We start from the raw sequence: 18,954 nt of genomic DNA on the forward strand, positions 1-18,954 counted from the left end.
ATAAACATGTCCGCAATAGGGATTAGTAAGAGGCGACTGGAGGATTGGTGGAAGAAAAGTAGGGAAACAACAAAAAAATGGAGACATACAAAACCACAGCTCGTAATAGGGGATCAGAAAATTTGGTTGTGGGAGTTCAGTGTGTTTTCTTTTGCTTTCTTTATTGTTTAACCTAGGTAGGACTTTAGGCTGTATAATAGCAAAAGCTTGGTGGCACAACCTACTGCCCAGTTCCAAAGGGTACGCTCATAACATCCATCCATCCATCCATCCATCCATCCATAACCACAATATGCCACATCTCTGCATAGTTGGGGGAGACAGACTGTTGAGAGCAAACCGCAGACAGAAAGGGGCCATCAACTGGAACACTACAGAACACCACAGTGCAATGTGAGCACATTTTGCAGGATTGTTCTAGTTTGGTTTACTTACAGGATTGGTATAGCCAGTTGCCCTCACAAATTTCTTTTCTAACCTTAAATAAAGTGTGCTTATTTGTTTCTACGCCATCACATCCAAAAGCCAGAATGGCTGCAAGCCCTATGCCGCCCTACGCCCCTACGACACTCCACAGGGCCATTACCTGATTTGCCATCACGGGTGTGTTGTTGGGCTGGGAGGCCTCATTGAATATGCGCAAGCATTCCTCCACCGGGTCCTCCTCCTCTTCCGACTCCAGATCCCACTCCAGCTCGAACGAAGGCCTGTCCGTGAGAGGTTCCACTTTCACTCCATCATTCTTCTTCCCTTCGTCACACCCCCTTTCCTGGCAGGAAGAAGCACCTGAAGAAGAATCCTCCGATTCGCTGGATGCAGACTTTGCTCCCCGCTTGTCGGACTCCTCCGCGCTGGCTTCCTTCTTCCGCGATGAGGAGCTGCTGCTGCTGTGCTTTTGGCCGGATGACCGCTTGGACGAACTGTGGTGACTAGATTTGGAATCGTCTTCCTTCCTCTTCTTAGATGATGAGTGGTCTGTGGCAGATGTGGACGAGGACCGCTTCGATGAGTGATTCGATAATGAATGCTTTGACGACGAGTGTTTTGAAGAGGAGTGATTCGAAGATGGGTGACGTGAAGAGGAAGAATGTTTTGAAGACGAGTGATGTGAAGAATGCTTCGAGGACGACTGCTTTGAGGATGAGTGTTTTGAAGAGGAGTGCTTCGAAGATGAATGATGCGAAGATGAGTTCTTTGAAGATGAGTGTTTTGAGGGGTGCTTTGAAGAGGAGTGTTTCGACGATGAATGCCTGTTTGACGATTCTTTAGAAGGTGGCTTCGATGCTGCCTTGGATGAGGAATCTTCAGAGGGACCCTTTGTATGTGATACCTTGCATGACTCCTTGGATGAGGAATCATTTGATGGGGTCTCTTTTGGCGGGGATTCCTTGGAGGGCGAGTCCTCAGAGATTTCCTTAGGGGAATTGTCCTTGGGTGAGGACTCTTTGCAAGTGGAGTCCTTAGCTGAGGGCTCCTTAGATGACCGCTTGGATGAAGACTCCTTGGATCGTTTGGATGATGACTCCTTGGATGTCCCCTTGGATGAAGGCTTTTTGGCTGATGATTCTTTCGATGAACTTTCCTTAGATGATGGCTCCTTGGACGATTGCTCTTTGGATGATGACACCTTGGATGATGACTCTTTGGAGGACCGTTCCTTCGATGAGTGCTTGGACGATGAGTGCTTAGATGACGAATGCTTAGACTGTGAACTCTTGGAGGACGAGTGCTTGGTCGACGAGTGATGTTTGGATGACGAATGCCCCTTGGTGCTGGATGAGGGTCCTGAGTGATGCTCTTCCGAGCTGTCCTCCTTTTGAGCTGATTCTGCGATCTCGCCATTTGCCATGCTCTCATCCTCTTCTTTCACCCTGCTTGCTTCACCCTTATTCTCCTGCTCTTTCACCTCTTCCTTCTTCTCTTTTTCCACTGACTCATTCTTAACCGTCTCCTTCAATGCCTTGTCTGCACCCTCAACATCAGCAGCGGCTTCAGCTTTGGAAGAAGGCTTTGCCAACGCACCGTCCAGTCCACCAAGGCGCTTGTCCTTGAGCCGAACGATGGCATCCACTTCCTCCTGCACCATGTCCGCATCGTCATCGTCAGCTGCGGCACTGCCGTTCACCTGGCTGCCCCCATCGCTGCTCTGTTCCGGGGACTTGGATTGCTTAACTGGGCAGGCTAAAAAAGAAAGAAGAAGAGTGAGAGGCAATAAATAAATATGCGATGGCAGAAAATTTGAACGCTCCATTAAATGCTCTGTCTAGTCACTTGGCACACCTGGCTGTGGTGGACAAGGCCAAAAAAAGCTGCCACCAGCCTGAGTACTGCACCATCTACATGAAAGGGCAGTAGCACTAGAGAAAAATAAGACCACCCACAATGGCTTCCAACGTGTGAAATTAAATGTATCATCCTTTGAATTAAAGTACCTAAGGAAGGACATTCCACTTAAAAATTTTACTTTTTATTTATGGGCACATTTTGACCAAACTTGCACCACTTACGTATTTTGATATACTGCTTTTAAATGTACAACTGAATTTCCTGTGCAAGAAGTAGTTTTTGAAGCATTAGAACACCTCCTTCTTGTGTCTGTGTGGACTGCAAGAGATGAGTTCTGTATGAAATACTCATTATAGGGGAGACCGGCATATCAAAACGAAAATAATGCTGAATGATCAAAGTGTGAAAAGCTGCAAGCATGAATGCTCCAAATTGATTTGGGGCGAGTATCAGAGTATACCAAACAGCTTTAAGTAAGAACCCATAGTAACGCTTCGGATAAATTATTAGTAATTCTTGAAAATTTCTGTAATAATATTCACTCATATTATTCGGCCTACTTCACCTTCTAGTTCTCTAGCTTCCTAACAAAAGATACAATTATTGCAAGAGCATAAGAAGAACCAGAGATATTGTCACTCCAAAACTGCTGCACCATTCAAAATGCTGTTCAGAGAAAATGAGGGAAAATATTTCACGGCATGTTCATGGCGATTACGGCAAAGGCAAAATTTGTCAAGGGTGATATGGGAGTCCAACAAAGCAAAAATAAATGCTCTGCACCAACCAGGAGCAAAGGAACACGAAAAGATTTTTGGCCCAATTCTCAGCTCCAAAGAACACACTCCATTCGTGAGCAGATAAACGCCTGTGGTGCCGAGCCGTGCCCGTATAGTCCTCACCTGGTGCTGCCGAAGTTGCGCTCCTTGTCTGGTTCAGCTGGGTCGGTGCGCGAATGGGCAGGAGGCAACGCCTGCGCAGTTCAGCCAGAGGTGTGGGCCGGTACTGGGGCACGCTTTGGGCTGGGATGTAGCGCCTTGGCTTCGGTTCCGGCGGACGTGTGACCATGGGCGTCGGGACATAACTGCACAAGGAGGCACGGCCAGCTGCAGTTTTCTTCAAAGCAATTTTATTTAATCCGCTCATTCATTGCATACTGCTTGCCCTGTGCAGGTCGTGGTAGGGCGTGCAGTGCACGAAAACGGGCAAAAGGGGGCAGGGCAAAAAAAGAAGAGGCATGTTGAAATCAATGGCGACGTCTTTAGACACAAGTTACAAAGAATTCCTTTAAATGGTGGTTGTCAGCAGAAACAAGTACTTGAAAGCATGAGTGCTAGTGAAAAAAAAAAGCCGAAGCATCTATTGCGACAGCAAATTAACGGACAGCTATACGAAGTAAGGATAGTAGTTTTATCGGCCGCATAAACTTAGAAACACTCGCTTACTAAGTGAATTAACAAGCACGGTATCAGCGCGCACAAGCAAAGATGAACACATCACACTCAACGAGCGCAGACACTCGCTGTCAAAACGCTGGGGTGAGCAAGCGCAACAGCAGCAGCGAGCGAACTGACCTTGGTGTGGTCTATTGTTTTAAAGCTAGAGCGGCGAGAACACAGTGCACACAAAGGTATGAGCCCTCTCCAGATCCCTTTCAAATTACGGCACATGCGACCAAGCGCAGCCGTGCAAACTACGCACTTGTTGGCGAAGTCGAAGCCGCCCCCACTCGCTTCCGTGCTGCCTCCCCGCTTTCCTCCATACTGACCTTTTTCATGGCAATCACATGGGTGCTGCCATGTTTGATACATGGTGACGCGTCCATTGCTTGCCTCAACTGCCTCTGTTGCTTGCACGTTTACAATGGGTGTCTACGACACTGGTGCGGCATAGCAAACCTCTGTTTTGGGAGATATCGTAGACAGTGACTGGGTGAACGACACAACACTTTGGCCACAGCTTTAGAGAACATGCCAAAGCGCTTTGGAAGCTGATTAAGCTACGTCCAAACGGTGCGAGCAGCCTATTGACACACGAGCTTTTGTCACGAAAACGACAAATAATAAGAGAGCAAACTCACTGAGTGTGTGTAGACGCATATTTGTGAATAGCAACAAAGAAGCAACGATAACAAAGTATGGCACGTGGGTAGTATGATTACAAAGGTATAGGCAATAGTGCTATAACATGTTTTCGTTGCATGCAGCTTAAGCAGGCAACTCCCTTTGACCATTTTTAAGACATTTCGTGCTAAAATACGGTGTGTTGCCTTCTGTAAACTTTCAGTTGCGATTGCGCATCTCTGTGTCCATTCATTTCATCCGTCCCATGCTTTTTGCACAAAGGGACAGATGCCTGATGTCAAGAGCGCAGCACGACAATCTCACACTTCACTATACTGCAAGTAAACCCCGTATGAAGGGACCTCACATCAGTGTGACTATGCAGGTTACGCAGCTATGCACCAACAGTGGACAGTGAGTGATATGACCAGTGCTACACTCACCCAAGTGAGGACACTTGAGCCATGTCCTGCCTGACACGGCGCAGGGCGTCGTTGACATACTGCAGCAGCTGATTTGACTGGTCCTCCTCCGTTGGTTGGGCAGGGGTTGTAGGGAGACCCAGCCGAGAATCTCCTGAGTGCCAAAGCATGCGTACAACTGAAGCAACTGCACAACTCAAGCCCAATGCACACAACTGCATGCCACCCGACACTGCATCGCATCCAACAAATATTTTACAATGTAAACAGGAAAAAGGCATCCTATTCCATGTTCTGAGTTCAGTACAAGTGTAGGTAAGTATAACATTAAGAGACAGGAAGACAGTGGTGCGGATTAGAGAGCAAACAGGAGCTGCCAACATTCTAGTTGAGAGAAAGAATTGGAGTCGTGCAGGCAATACAATGCATAGGGTCAATAACTGATGGTCTATTGGAGTTGAGTGCTAAGGGAAAACAAACAACACCGAGGATGGCAATGCAAATGCAGGTGGTGTGATGGAATTAGAAAATTTTCAAGAGGATGCAGCCAGCTGACGAAAGGCAGGCGTGACTAAAGAGTGCCGAGAAATTAGGTTGCTGCTGCAGATGATGATAACAAGCTATTGGAGCTATTTATGCTTTACACATTACCTACACACAAAACAACAAGAGCGCAGAGCATATATGGCAAAGTGACAACCTGTGCAGCTTTCCTCTTCGTTGTCAGTAAAAATCCTGCCACTTTGCAATCTTCTTCCTCTAACATCAGAACATCAGGAGGTCACTGACGAGATTCATTTATCTTTCATTCCTCCGATATCACGGACATCAGTTAAGACTGCTTGATGCACCTCGTCTTCTATGACCCAGCTCTCAAACAATGCTCAGAATGTCTACTTGTCCGTCATCAGGTACTTGCATTCCTCAACAGAAGGCATGCAGTATCAATCATTGGAATGCGCACTTGCACAATTTGAGTGGCTAGGCCATTCAGTGGTCAGCTACATACGGCAGTCGGCATGCATTTGAGTTCTGCTGTCATACCTGTCAAATGGGAAAACACTGTTTTTCTCTTGCCTTATATCTTGAGGTCACAACCAACATAATCAACAGATTTGTGGAGCAGTTGCATTATAAGTTTCATGATCAGATTAGGAAACGGTGCCATGGTAGCTCAATTGGTAAGACCATCACATGCGTAATGCGAAGACGTGGGTTCGTGCGCCACCTGCAGCCAGTTGTTCTTTCATTCACTTTCATTTCTATTAAATTACTTTTCTTTAATTGAATTAATAAGTACACATAATTTCCCCTATGCTGTCCTTGGTATCATTGTTTGCTGGCTTCTTACGACACAACTAATAAAAATTGGGACCTCGGTTTCCTTTCTTCTCTTTCATGACCAGATTAGGAAATTTCAAGCCACAGTGTCATTCTGACAAACACAGAATGGAAGCAACTGGCAATCTCTTTTAACCCATTCACAGGTGAATTTTTCATACTTGGCACACAGGTTTACTTATTTTCCCACAAGACATGGTCGCAAATGTTCCCCGTAAAAATGTTAGATTTTTTCAAGTAACATTTGCAGAAGTACTCTGGTGGCAAGTACTCTTCTCCCTGTCCAATAGCTGCACGGAAGAAAAAAAAGAAAGGGATTTGTTTTTCGTATACTTGCAAAAAATACAGAACAATTTATTTGTCTTCCCGAGGCTCAGAAATCAAGACAAAAAAGCCATATTAGGAACTGTACTTCACGTTCCATCATTCTACTTGAAGCAGAAGTCAGCACCAAGTGACACGGCTCTGCCCCAGCAAATATACTGTGTCCACATATCTCTGCTGCACCATATGCAGCAGCGCTGTAATCATTTTCACAACAAAACATACTCACCAGCGCAGGAAATTCCAAATAAATTGCTTTTTCAATGGCAAGACATTTTTTTAAAAGCTTTTATGCACATTCTGCAACAGCAATTCATGTAAGATGATCAAGCAAACGTTATCACAGAGATCAGCTCAACACGTGGGAGGCACTGTATATAAATTTTCGGGGCAACAGAAAGCACCACTGCACGTTACTGCTACACAGCGCAAAAGAAGCCCTTGTCCTGTCCTTTCTTTACCTCATGTCCTCATTGTTTCGTGCTGTACAACGATTTCTTTCTTTCTTTCTTTCTTTCTTTGTAACATACCTGCTTCACCCTAGTGGGCATTACAGCAGGAAGGTATGTAACAAAAAGAAATACAAACTAATAATATCAGATATTAAAGTAAGGTAAAATCATCATTCTCTTCAATACTAGCAATATCAGGCGAAAAAGCATTCTATTCTCTCGTAGATCGCACAAAAAAAGAATATCAAAAGATGACAACCGTAAAAGAAAACTCACGGACTTTCAATGCATGGCCGTGTCTCTTCGAGATATAATATGGCAATTTAATGTACTTTTCTCCGTGAATTGCTATATTAAAATAACATACCTTGAGAAAAAACTTCGATCGAAGAATTTGTCTGCGGTCTTTTAATGCTTGTCACGATAATCTATTTTTACTTCCTGTCCCACTTAATTTCCTGCTATAGTTATTAAATTTAAACCTGACTGCCTTATTTTGCACTTCTTAAAGCTTATCCGTGGGATCGGCGATGTATGTATCCTAATAGATGCAACCGTATTCAAGTATATCACAAACACGAGTGAAATACAATTGTTCTTTTAATGTATGCACTCCATTGTTTTGTAACATGCAGCCATACAAACTTAGTCAAGCTTCCATGCTTCTAAGTACCACTGCATTTTTTTTTTATTTGAAAAGTGTCTCTGAGATAGCGACACAGTCATGTGGTGTAAATAATGGTTCCCACAGCCTTGCTACACACATGTAGCAGGTGGGAAGTGTACTTCCACTGCCTGCGAAGGATTAAAGGCTCTTCTCTATATATGTCAATGGAGGTACCTCTGCCCTGCAGTGGGCTTATTGGATACTAAAGCAATTTAAAATTTAAGTGCAGACTGTGTTGTATAAGCTACTAATACAGCCTTCTGCCACAAGAGAAAGCTCCTATTTGTTTATAGACATGAAAAGAGAGAAGACAGATTGGTCCTCTTGAGTAAGTACGCCGATTGACAGCTCTATTCAAAACAAACCTGATGGCCTGCATTTGTATACACTGGAACGGAGTAGTCCGCGTGTGGTGCTTAGGCCTTGACATGCAACGCTTCAACAACAGCCACTTTCATCAGTAAAAGATCAGTGTACCAAATACCACGCAGACAAGCGTTTTCTCATACACTTCTTTCATGGGCAATGTCAGCCAAGAGGGTAATGAAGCTAAGGCTAAGCAAAACATCATGCAACTCTGGCAGCACCTACTGTAATATAGTTACAGCCCGTATGCAAACATATCATGGTTTATGGACTACCACAATGGTGGAAAGTCAGACCTGCGCAGACGTGCAGGTGGCACCATCATGTGAAATTGACGTGAACTACAATAAACAACACAACTGCAAGGACCATGTTCTGAAGAAAATGCGGCTGTGGCTGAAGAAAATGCCACAGCATGGTGCCACCAGAGCTGCCACAGAAGCCTGTCTTGGACGTTTCAGTATTCCATAAGATGTAATACAATTTACGGACAGACTTTCTAACAGCATCCATCAGAACGCTCCTCACAAGTGGTTTATATTAAAGCGCAGGAAGTACAAAAAGGCTTTTTTCAACTTACACTTTTATGAAGCATATGGATTTAAAATTAGAGGACAAGTCCTTTAAAGTGTAGTATAGGGAACTGGAATTCAAATTTTCTGAAGCAGTTGAGGTACAAAGTGATCTACGAAATTCATTCAGTTGAATGATGAAGATGACGATGAAACCACATAACCCATTTGTTTATCATAGCCGGATGTTTATTGTGCAGTATAAAATGTGCACCCTGACCTTGGTCAAAGCCTTATCAAAAATTAGTTCCATGTGGTTCTCATGCAACATCTCTAATTCAGGCCTGGGAAGTCTATCACGGGTGTAAACCACACTATGACCTACCACAGCAGCCCAGCCACTATGGCGTTGCGGGTTCCATCCCGGCCTCGGCAGCAGCATTTTGATGGGGTCGAAATGCAAGAACGGTCACGTACTTAGGTGCATGCTAAAGAACCACGGGTGGTCAAAATTGATCTAGGGTCCCCCTCTATGGCGTGCCTCATAATCAGATTGTGGTTTTGGCATGCAAAACCCAAGAATTTTAATCCACACTAAGACAAATGATGGAGAAGCTTAGCACACTGTACAACAACTGTACAAGGATTTGCAACACAGCTTCAAGGAAAGAACTGCCAAGGCTCAGGAAAAAAAAAACCAGAGAAGTACAGCCAGCTGACGAAGAAAAAGTAGGAACACTGAAATGCAGTGGGGCTCCCCTAATTTCTAGCTCTTGTGTTCTTATGCCTTGAATGCAATGAATGACATTTTGACAAGGCCACATGCAGACATACTTTGGAGCACTCTGGGTGTTGATGACATTGCCTCTTGTGCTCAGCACCAAGTGCTGAAGCCACGCAGAACAAGAACTGGAGCAAACTTTCAAACTTTATTCGAAGATGGCTCTAGTGTGAGTTTTCGTTTGCGCAGATGGCATGCGCCGCTTTTGCAGACTTTGTGCACCGGCAGTAACTACAGAGTCTGGCGCAATTTGCCTAGGTGTAAGGGCTCGATGTGGTGATGACATGTGCATGCGTTACCATAACATATCTGCCGACCTGTGAACATTAAAGTTCTTAAAAATCCCATGAACACAATACCAGAACGAAGGAGGTGGGAATGCTATTAATTTCTTCTTAAAATTTACTTTGAGAATACACCTCTAGGGGAATTTACTTACCTTTGCATGCCAGGCACATGCAGCAGCAAACTAAGTACAGCAGAAACAGACAAGTGACACCCAAGTTTTTTTTTTTAGATTACGGTAACTCTTTTGGCTATTTTGCTGTTGATAATTTTGCTTGCTTTTAGGAACTTCTCTGAATAAACTTGCTTGAACCGCGTACCCCTCCAGTGTTCTTTCATCACCAAAAGACATCCAGAGCTGCTGTCGGACACTGCCAAGTGAAACTCCATCCGGGTGTATTTCTTTATGCTACTAAATGTCTGCAAGCATTCAGCATTACTTTGGTAAATATACAACACTGCCACATTATCACTGCTATCCTGTGAGACGTCAGAAATCCATCCACATCTCAGACGCTTCCTTCTAGTGCCTATTTATTGTATGTCACACCTTGGTTTGTTCAATATGTCCAACAAAGGCGTACGACTTTGTAAGTTGACAAACTCAAGTTCAGCTCAACTTTTGTAAAACTTGACACTCCTTTCGTAAAATTGTAAAACGATGCTGAATGTGTAAACCTTACAAACAACTCGGAAGAAATGGTCGGTATGGTCATTTGACAGACCCCGCTACTGTAACATGAGTTGAACAGAAAGTACACAGCCACCATGCAAGCTGCAGCCATGAGAAGCAAATGTGATTTGGTTTAATTATTTCGAAAAACTGATATAGTCCGATGTTCCAAAGCAGTACCGAGGCTATGAGAGATCCTACAAGGAGTGGTCTGGATTAATTTTCTACACAAGGGTTTGTTACTAAGGGTGTCACATGGTACACTTTGATTGCGACTGAGCCAGATCAGGGTCTAATTTCTCGATCACGACTGGTTCCTTTGCACAAGCTGCAGGAGGGAGCAAATCAAGGTCAAGAATTTTAATCTGGGCTAGGCTCGATCGCGATCGAATGTGACTGTATGACAGGGCAATCAGATGCACTCACAGCTCCCCCATGAACATTTTTAGAATACAGTTGCGGCAGAAGGTAGTCGAACCTGCGACTTTGTGTTTGGCAGCGCACTGAAGCAGATAGAATTAAATGAGTGCTCAGGATATGACGCTGAACAGGACTTATGGCACATACTGTGGGTGTGCAAGGGACGCATCTGGCCAGAGATTAATGTAACTGCTTAACCATTTTTTTTTCTTGGTGGGAGGGAGGGAAGGGGGAGAGAAACACAAGCAGATGGTCCTGTAGTGAAATGTTTGTTGTATGTATGCCATTATGTGTTTTTCACACCCTAAAGTTTCAAATGTTTAGTGCTGTCATTAGGTTTTCGATAAGCTAGAACAAACCTGAGTGCCATTCCCAAAGGATTTGTATACAGATGTACATATTGTGTGTTTGAAAATGGTTTTGCATTTGTGGGTATTTGTAAACGTACACAGATACATGGTAAACTGGATACTAGACATTATCTATCATGTGTTTGAAAACAAATACAGGACAATACTGTCTTCATCGCAATATAATGTACCAGTTAGAGTTGCAGAAGGCATCATCTGCACTTCTGCACAGAATCATAGAACAAGATACGCACAGTGATGCATGTTTAGAGTACCTGGTGGAAAAGCTTCAGAAAGTTCAGAAGTGTAAAATTATTTAGCCTTTCAGATTGAAACACTGTGCGCATCACCGTGGCCACTCTGTGCAATGAACACATTCCGAACCTTACAAGATAACTCAGGAGCCGCTAGTAGGGTTCTCAATGTGGGGCTCTCCTTAGGCGGCCGCGCAACATACATGTTCGGACATGTTTTCAACATGAGCCGTGAATAGCAATTTACACAAGCTAGCGCTTGTAAACGGCCCGTCCAATTACAAACAGTTGTTCCTTCAGATCGCATCCATTAGCGTTCACGATGACGATATGTGGACCCCAGAAAAACACAACCGGGGTTGCCGAGAACGTGACGGCAGGTCTCCGCACGCCCATACATTGAATGGTCGCCGCATAGGTGTCTCTCGCTTGTGCTAGTCTAACTGTTGGGGGCCGATAAACGACATCCGCCTTGCAAATGTTTCATCACATGCCAAGTGTTTTTGTACGCTGACTTCGCCCCTTTCGCAACGACTTTATGAGCGGCGCTATGAGCCGAAAGTGATTCCCGAGTTCGGGTTCACTTCTGGTCCGAGACGGCACCGCTGGTCTATAACAATTGTTTACAAAGCGAGCAAAAAAATGGCTTCGGCGAGTTCGTTGATCATGCGTTCGCACGCCGCAATGCCTCTGCGCGTGTATTTCAAAATGCATTTGAAGCCGCTGTTTTCTACGCTCGACCAGAGACGACGGCTGCTGAGAACACATCTGCGGGAGATCGGCACCCAAACTAAGTGCATTGGCAAACGCGCTGGTGATGTTTAGGGGACATCTCGAGGCCGCAGCGGCGTTTTCGAGCGAAATCAAAGGACGTCGCGCAGGAGCCTTCAGCCAGCACCAAAGGGAGCTCACCCTTTTTCTCATGGCTGAAGTGGCAGTGAGGCCGCTCGCAGAGTCCCGACGCGAAGAAAGGACACGGCAGTTTATTAAAGAAGCCGCACGAAGGAAGCATTGTCGCCGCTTCGCCCAAACACAAACATAAACATCTCCACCTTTGGGAAACGACGCTGATACAACCGCACGCATGAGAAGAAAAACTCTCGTCTGTAAAAGACAGTCCGCGTTGCCAGACGGGCTGCATAGAAGCGCACGCAATCTGGCTTGTAACGAATATTTAACGCAGCTGTACCATACGATAAATGGCTTATTTTCTTTCACTTGTATTACATTAGTTCAGTTAAAATCCTAAAATTTGTTAAATATTGTTTTTATGTACAGGTGGGCAGTTGCCTTTCTTGAGCATGCGCGCCTCTATGCAAAGGGTTCGTCGTCTGCTTAAAGAAAATATTTGCAACAAAGATTATATATTCGTAACCGTGATTTCTACCAAAAATTTGGGAACTCCGAGCACCAGATCTTGGTTATGGCTTTAGGAGAAAACTTTAGCTCGATCGATGTCCCTATTCAAATACACATGACAGCCGCACCGGAACCGATTACATTATTTATAAAGGGTACGATCTGTACGAAAGTGGTTTCATCATGGCTACGTTAAGATGAACCCGACGCGAGCCGATCGAATTAGAAATTGGGTTGACCGAGCACAACCTGACGGCGTTTATAACGAGTCTGTACGGCACGTTGGTTCATAGAATAAGTATTCTATGACGTAGCGTTGAGCCGAGACACAAACGCGTTCGAACTGGGCTTCCGGCAACAGCTATTTTAATTCAGGCATGTTAATTGATTTCACGGCTCTTATCATTAAGATGAGGATGTACTGTACAATCCTTGTCTTTGCCTTGTCCCGACACTACTAATCCCACTGCCTGCGCATAATTCGCGACATCACAGTGTTCCCTCAATTGCTGGCCCGCCCGAGTCCGCGTTTATAAGTACATGCGCGCTGCAAAAGGGTCGGGATGGTACAACCCGACTCGACCCGCCTCTGTCGAGTTCATGTAAACGCCACCGATCGTCTTGTAGTCGTGTTTCGAGAAAGTTAACTGACACGCTGTTATGACACCGAAGTGTCACAACAGACAAAAACCCGAAAAGCACCCTGCATGGTGCATTTTGAATAACGCGATGATATGATGCTGCAACCCACCAGGGCAACGTACCATACGATTTTGCATATCTTAATGTCTGGGTTTAAGCAAACAATTTAAAGTTGTGTTTATATGTACTAAAACATGAGATCGAAAAAAGACCATTGCGTCTTTCTAACTTCAGAAGTCATTATGTTCCTGTGCTTCCTCTCGCTAGTTAAAGACCTACGCCTAAATTGTCGATGTATTTCAAAGCGGTGTACATATAATACACAGATTTTATGCGCACTAGAGCATTCCTTATCTCCGAATGCAACGGCCCCGCCCACACAACACTGACTGCTATAGAGGGAACCGGTCGCGCCATTCCACACACACATCCAACTGGCTAGATATATGCGTGGAGTATTTAGTGGCGCCTATAAGCACATTCGCGTGTGACGATTTAACCGACTGCAGCGAGGCATTTTATGGATGGCTCAGCGCATCGTCACCTAGACCGCACCCAGACTCCGAAAGCTCTGCTCCGGAAAACTAATCGAGTCGCGTCTAGCGCAGCGTGCTCCAAGGACAAGCAAGACAATTCTATTTTCGCCCCGCCAATTAAATGAGTCAGTTTGCCCGACGGTGCGTCGTCCGCGGTCCTCTAGCTTGCAAGGTCAACTTCAGGAAAAATGGTGCTACACAGGGTGTACCACGTAACATGGAGCCAAGGTTTTAAAAATGAAAGGCGCGTAGGAAGCGAATTGAACCGAAGGCATAGTATTCGCCTTTCCCCCCCATAACTAACTCATTAAGTTTAATTGCCCAACTTTTGAATTATCGGCTTAGGACCTCAAGTATGATACGCAGGTTTGTGGTCCTTTTTTTCCTGGTTGCAAAGAAAGCCCGCGAAATATTAAATAAAAGCCACGTGACGGGGCGCTTATGCAGTGGTATCGTGCTGCTCTCAAGCGCGCGTTTGGTACAAGTACACTGTAGTAAAAGTTCTGCTGCATCGCGACTGTCGACGGGGAAGTGGCAGGGCGTTATCTCCTGGGCAGCGTTCGACCAGCAAGCAGCCTTAAAACCCCTCAATTTTCCAAAAGGCATATTTAAGATCTTTCCGCCACCTCCCTCACCCCGGTGTTTCCTCCTCCACACCTCCTGCCACCGCAACCTCCTCCGCTGCCCCATTGGCCAACTTGTGTCACGTGGAAACACGCGTCGCGCTTTAGTATTTTTTTTTCCAGCGCGCTCCGACCGCCATTGCTGGCCAGGTGCGACGAAAGTACGCAGACCGATTGATCGCGGCAGGTCGCGTGATGAAATCGCGGCCGCATTTCGATGGGGGCGATATGCAAAGACGCCAGTGTCCCGTCCATTGGAGGCACGCAATTATTTTCGCAACCTCTGTCCAGTTGTCCCATCAAGTTCGTTCTTCCTATCAAATCCCAACCACTTGTACTGTAATACATAAATAAAAACGTTTCCATGTGCCGGTACGTTGTTCAAATTATAAATACTGCCAACGTCTGCAAACGTTGCTCATGGCCGCCACAACCCGTGCGTGAGCTACACAGGCTACACATCTACAAATGCGCGAAGCGGCCCTGTTGTTAGGCGTTGCTGGCCCCAGACAGCCGGAATCTCACGCGCCGGCCGAACTATCCTGTAGGTACGTAAATGAACCTACGAAACCACACACACATACTTTCGCGCAGCAGAACCTTAAACTGAGGTAATTACGCACGCGTTTGAGCACACCGTGTGCGTGCGTCGTATTTCAGCAACACGAACTCCCAACGAGCGGGCGCTTTACGCCTTAAATAACGACCTTTTACTCCACATTTTTTTTTTGCGCAATTCCAACACATTATTAAGGCCAGTTACCGACTGATGAAGCAAAACTTCGCCTCAAAAAGTGCTCCGCAGGACTCGAACGAATTTTCTGCCATTTTCTTCGGTAGCTTTAGCCGTCGTCTGCTACACAGGCCCCGCATAGGCGGCGCCACTGTCGAGCGGAGGAGGAATGGTTGGCGCTATTTTTGGAGATTGAGGGGTTTTAAGCAGCATGCATGTGCGCCGCCATCCGACGGACCCAACCTCGTTCACCTAACTACAGTAACCTAACGCACACTTGAGAGCAGCAAGACACAGCGCAAGTGTTCAGTCAAGTGGCTGTTTTCATATTTCGCGGGCTTTCTTCGCAACCCGGAAATAAAGGTCCACGAGAGGTATCGTGTAGGTTACAACTCGTTCCGTAGTTTCTGTATGTGCTCTCTTGCTGTGTCTTGCTTCTTTTCGATAAGCTGAAAATAAATGACACGCTGTACGCATGGGATAAGCACGTGGAAAAAAGCATACCTCTTAAACAAGCGCGTTCTGAGATGACTGGTCGCGAGGGTAATAGTTCAAATGCATGATGCCAAGAAAGAACACCGTCGTTTTCTTTATTGTGTTTCAACGCTCGAAGCATAGTGAACAAAACAGATAAACTAGAGGAATTTTATTGGCTTACGAACCTGACGTTTTAGTGATTACTGAGACGTGGCTTCATCCCTCTATCCACGACTCAGAAATAATTGCAGAAGACTATAGCCTAATTCGCAGAGATCGTGATAGCCGTGGAGGAGGAGTGGCCATCGCTTGTGGGGATGCGCGACTCTCGCGCGTCCCCTGATATTTTTCCGCATAGCGCGTCTCCTGTAATCCGGCTTCGCGGCGTGGCCTGGCGCCCACGGCGGTCGGAGTGGTTGAGGCGCAGTACGAGAGATGGCGCGATTGTTGCGTTGCTAACGCCGCCGACAGGCGGGGTTAATTGGGCGCCGAAAGACAAGGCGCTTGCTCCTTTGGGTTCGGGACAGCAAGCAGTACGGACGTGCCGCGCGTGCGCCGATCGATGCTTCTGCGAGACCGTCTCGCGTGGCCGCCTTTGAACACGCCACCGTTCGCGTGACCGTACGCGCGAACGACCAGGCGTTGGGATCCAGCATGGGGCGAACATATTCGCTCGCGGTGAGTCGGACTTCTAGATTTGTCGCACGTCCATCGGCATGTTTTGTGGATAGCAACTCGGCTAGCAGGCATTGATCTATGAAAGGTGCAATAAATGCCCTTGTGATTGTTCGTACTACTGTGTTGTTCCTTTGTGCCAAGAGCATGGGTGCGAGAACCCCGCACGCTATAAATAATGGTATAAAGTTCCAAGAGGAACAAGGTATACCTAACCACGAGTCTCTGGTGCACAGTCACCCCCCCCCCCCCCATTTCAAACCACACCTCTACTAATAGGTGGAGTATACAGACAGCCTGGGGCACCTGAAACTTACCTTACAGAATTACACAATTACCTCCTCGAGAAAATGCAAGATCGGACAAAGCTAGTACTTGTTGGCGACTTCAACTTGGCAGGAATTGACTGGGATAACCTGACCGCCAGCAATAGGGAAGTAAACAGCTGCGAACGACTTTTTGATACCATGTTAAGTTTTTCTTTATCCCAACGCGTAATGCAACCGACACGCGTCCAAGGGCTTGTTTCTAATATTTTAGACCTTGCTTTGATTTCCTGCACAGTAGACACTGAAGTTAAGGTGGAAGATGGAATATCTGACCATAAATTGATCCTAATTCATTTTCCTAATCTTAGCCTGGAAAAAAGTAACACTGAAAATTCACATATAGTTATTAGAGATTATTGCAGAGCAAACGATGAAAGCATTATTGATTACCTGGAAATGAACTTAGATGATTTTTATGCTGAACCTTCTGATGATGTCGAGAACTTATGGCTAAAATTGAAAGCGGCAATTTTTCACTGTGAAAAAACTTATATTCCTATGAAATGTAAGAGGACAAGGCGAAGAAATCCTTGGATAACGCGAGAAATTATTCATATGAAACGGAGGCTGAAAAGAATCCGGTAGCGTAAATGCGATCCAACAGTAATAACTAAATATTACCACGAATTTAAAAGCTTGTTACAGCAAGCAAGAAAAAACTTTTTTCACACACTTTAACAGATTTCATGACAAAGCAACCGAAAAAATGTTGGCGTTACCTTGCTAAGCCGGACAGTCCAATCCGTAAGATGGAGATCAACAGCATCATTACTGAAAATACGCACACAATAGTTAACTCATTCAATTTTTTTCCAGTCCGTATTCACCCAAGCATGCCCAGTCCAAGTACCGCTTGTTCAACGCAACTCGGCTATGCCGGAAATCAAGATAACCGAACGAGGTATCTTGAACCTGCTTCTACAACTAGATGTTAAAAGATCCCCGGGCCCAGATAAAATCCCAAATGCGTTTCTTAAGCGTTATGCATAACAACTTACCCCCTTCTTACATAAAATATTTACGCTTTCACTTAAAAATGGTGCAGTTCCGACAGACTGGCTTTGCGCTAGAATAACCCCAATTCATAAAAGTGGTAACAAACTTCCTGGGCAAACGTATCGACCCATATCACTAACTAGTTGTTGCAAATTGATGGAGCATATCCTCAACAAAGCCATCATGGACTACCTATATAGAGTCTAAGAATATACTGTACCTAAAACAGCATGGCTTCCGTAGAGGGCTGTCCTCGGTAACGCAACTCGCGGAGATAACTCACGACTTTGCTGGCATAATTGATTCTAAACTTCAAGCTGACGCAATCCTCACAGACTTTGCGAAAGCATTCGATCGCGTACCTCATTCTAAATTAATAGCCAAGCTCGAATCGATTGGCATTAATAGCAAAGTAATAAGATGGATTTCGGCTTACCTTACAAATTGTACCCAGTATGCAAGTTTAAACAATGTAGATTCTGACTGCCTAAGCGTTTTGTCCGGTGTACCCCAAGGGTCTGTTTAGAGCCAACATTGTTTCTTATATACGTTAATGACATCTCTTTTTGTGCAGAACCTGGTGTAACATTGAGACTTTTCGCAGGTGATTGTGTCATTTATACTGCAATTCGTAGTACTGACGACCAACTAAAGCTTAATTCTTCTTTGCAAAACATTGCCCAATGGTGCAATACGTGGGGGATGGAAATAAATATCTCTAAAACAGCGTTCATCAGCCTAACCAAGAAAAAACGACCTTTATCATTTACGTACAATCTTATTAAAGGCTTGAATATTACACAAGTCGACAAAGTAAAATACTTGGGTGTCACATTCTCGCAAGACTTAAAATGGGATAAGCACATCACCGAAACGTGCGCCAAGGCATTCAAGCAATTAGGGTTTCTACGCAGAAGACGGAGTAAAGCACCTCAGGCCGTAAAATTAACTGCCTATAAAACTCTGGTCAGACCTATTTTAGAATTCGGAAGCATAGTGTGGGACCCTCATCAAAAGTACCTTCACGATAAACTTGAAAGATTACAGAATAGGGCTCTTAGGTTTATCTATTCAAAGTATTCTTGGCACGACAGTGTAACGGACATGCGCAATCAAGCGTATTTGGCAACTCTTTCCTGCTGTGTCATGCTGCATCAATGCAGTTTTTTTTATCTCCTCTTTAACGGACACGTCAAAATCTGAAAAAGACTATTCATCCGCCTGGCCGTCGGTCTAGTAGGACAAACCACGATAAGTGAGTCTGGCCATTTAATACGCATTGCAATAAGTTTTTCCTACTTCCCTCGCTCTTGGAATGCGCTACCAAGCGAAGCTGTAAATAATCCAAATTTAGATCAGTTTTGTTCTCTAGTGGAGCAGCTAATGGA

The 18,954-nt window shown here is 45.1% G+C and overlaps 1 protein-coding gene across 1 annotated transcript in view; it reads right to left on the minus strand.

The window, feature by feature from the left end:
- The window catches only part of LOC142560840 (uncharacterized), a 42,642-nt gene extending 30,319 nt beyond the window's left edge, over positions 1 to 12,323 (minus strand). The window contains exons 1-4 of the mRNA XM_075673221.1: positions 12,109 to 12,323; positions 4,793 to 4,925; positions 3,189 to 3,370; positions 587 to 2,181 (exon numbers count right to left, since the gene is read on the minus strand). Of these exons, the coding sequence (XP_075529336.1) occupies positions 587 to 2,181; positions 3,189 to 3,370; positions 4,793 to 4,925; positions 12,109 to 12,208 (2,010 nt within the window). The 5' untranslated portion in view covers positions 12,209 to 12,323. The remainder of the gene's footprint in view (positions 1 to 586; positions 2,182 to 3,188; positions 3,371 to 4,792; positions 4,926 to 12,108) is intronic.
- Between the last annotated feature and the right edge of the window lie 6,631 nt (positions 12,324 to 18,954).

The sequence above is a fragment of the Dermacentor variabilis genome, chromosome 10 (assembly GCF_050947875.1).
Source record: "Dermacentor variabilis isolate Ectoservices chromosome 10, ASM5094787v1, whole genome shotgun sequence".
NCBI classification, from domain to species: Eukaryota; Metazoa; Arthropoda; class Arachnida; order Ixodida; family Ixodidae; genus Dermacentor; species Dermacentor variabilis.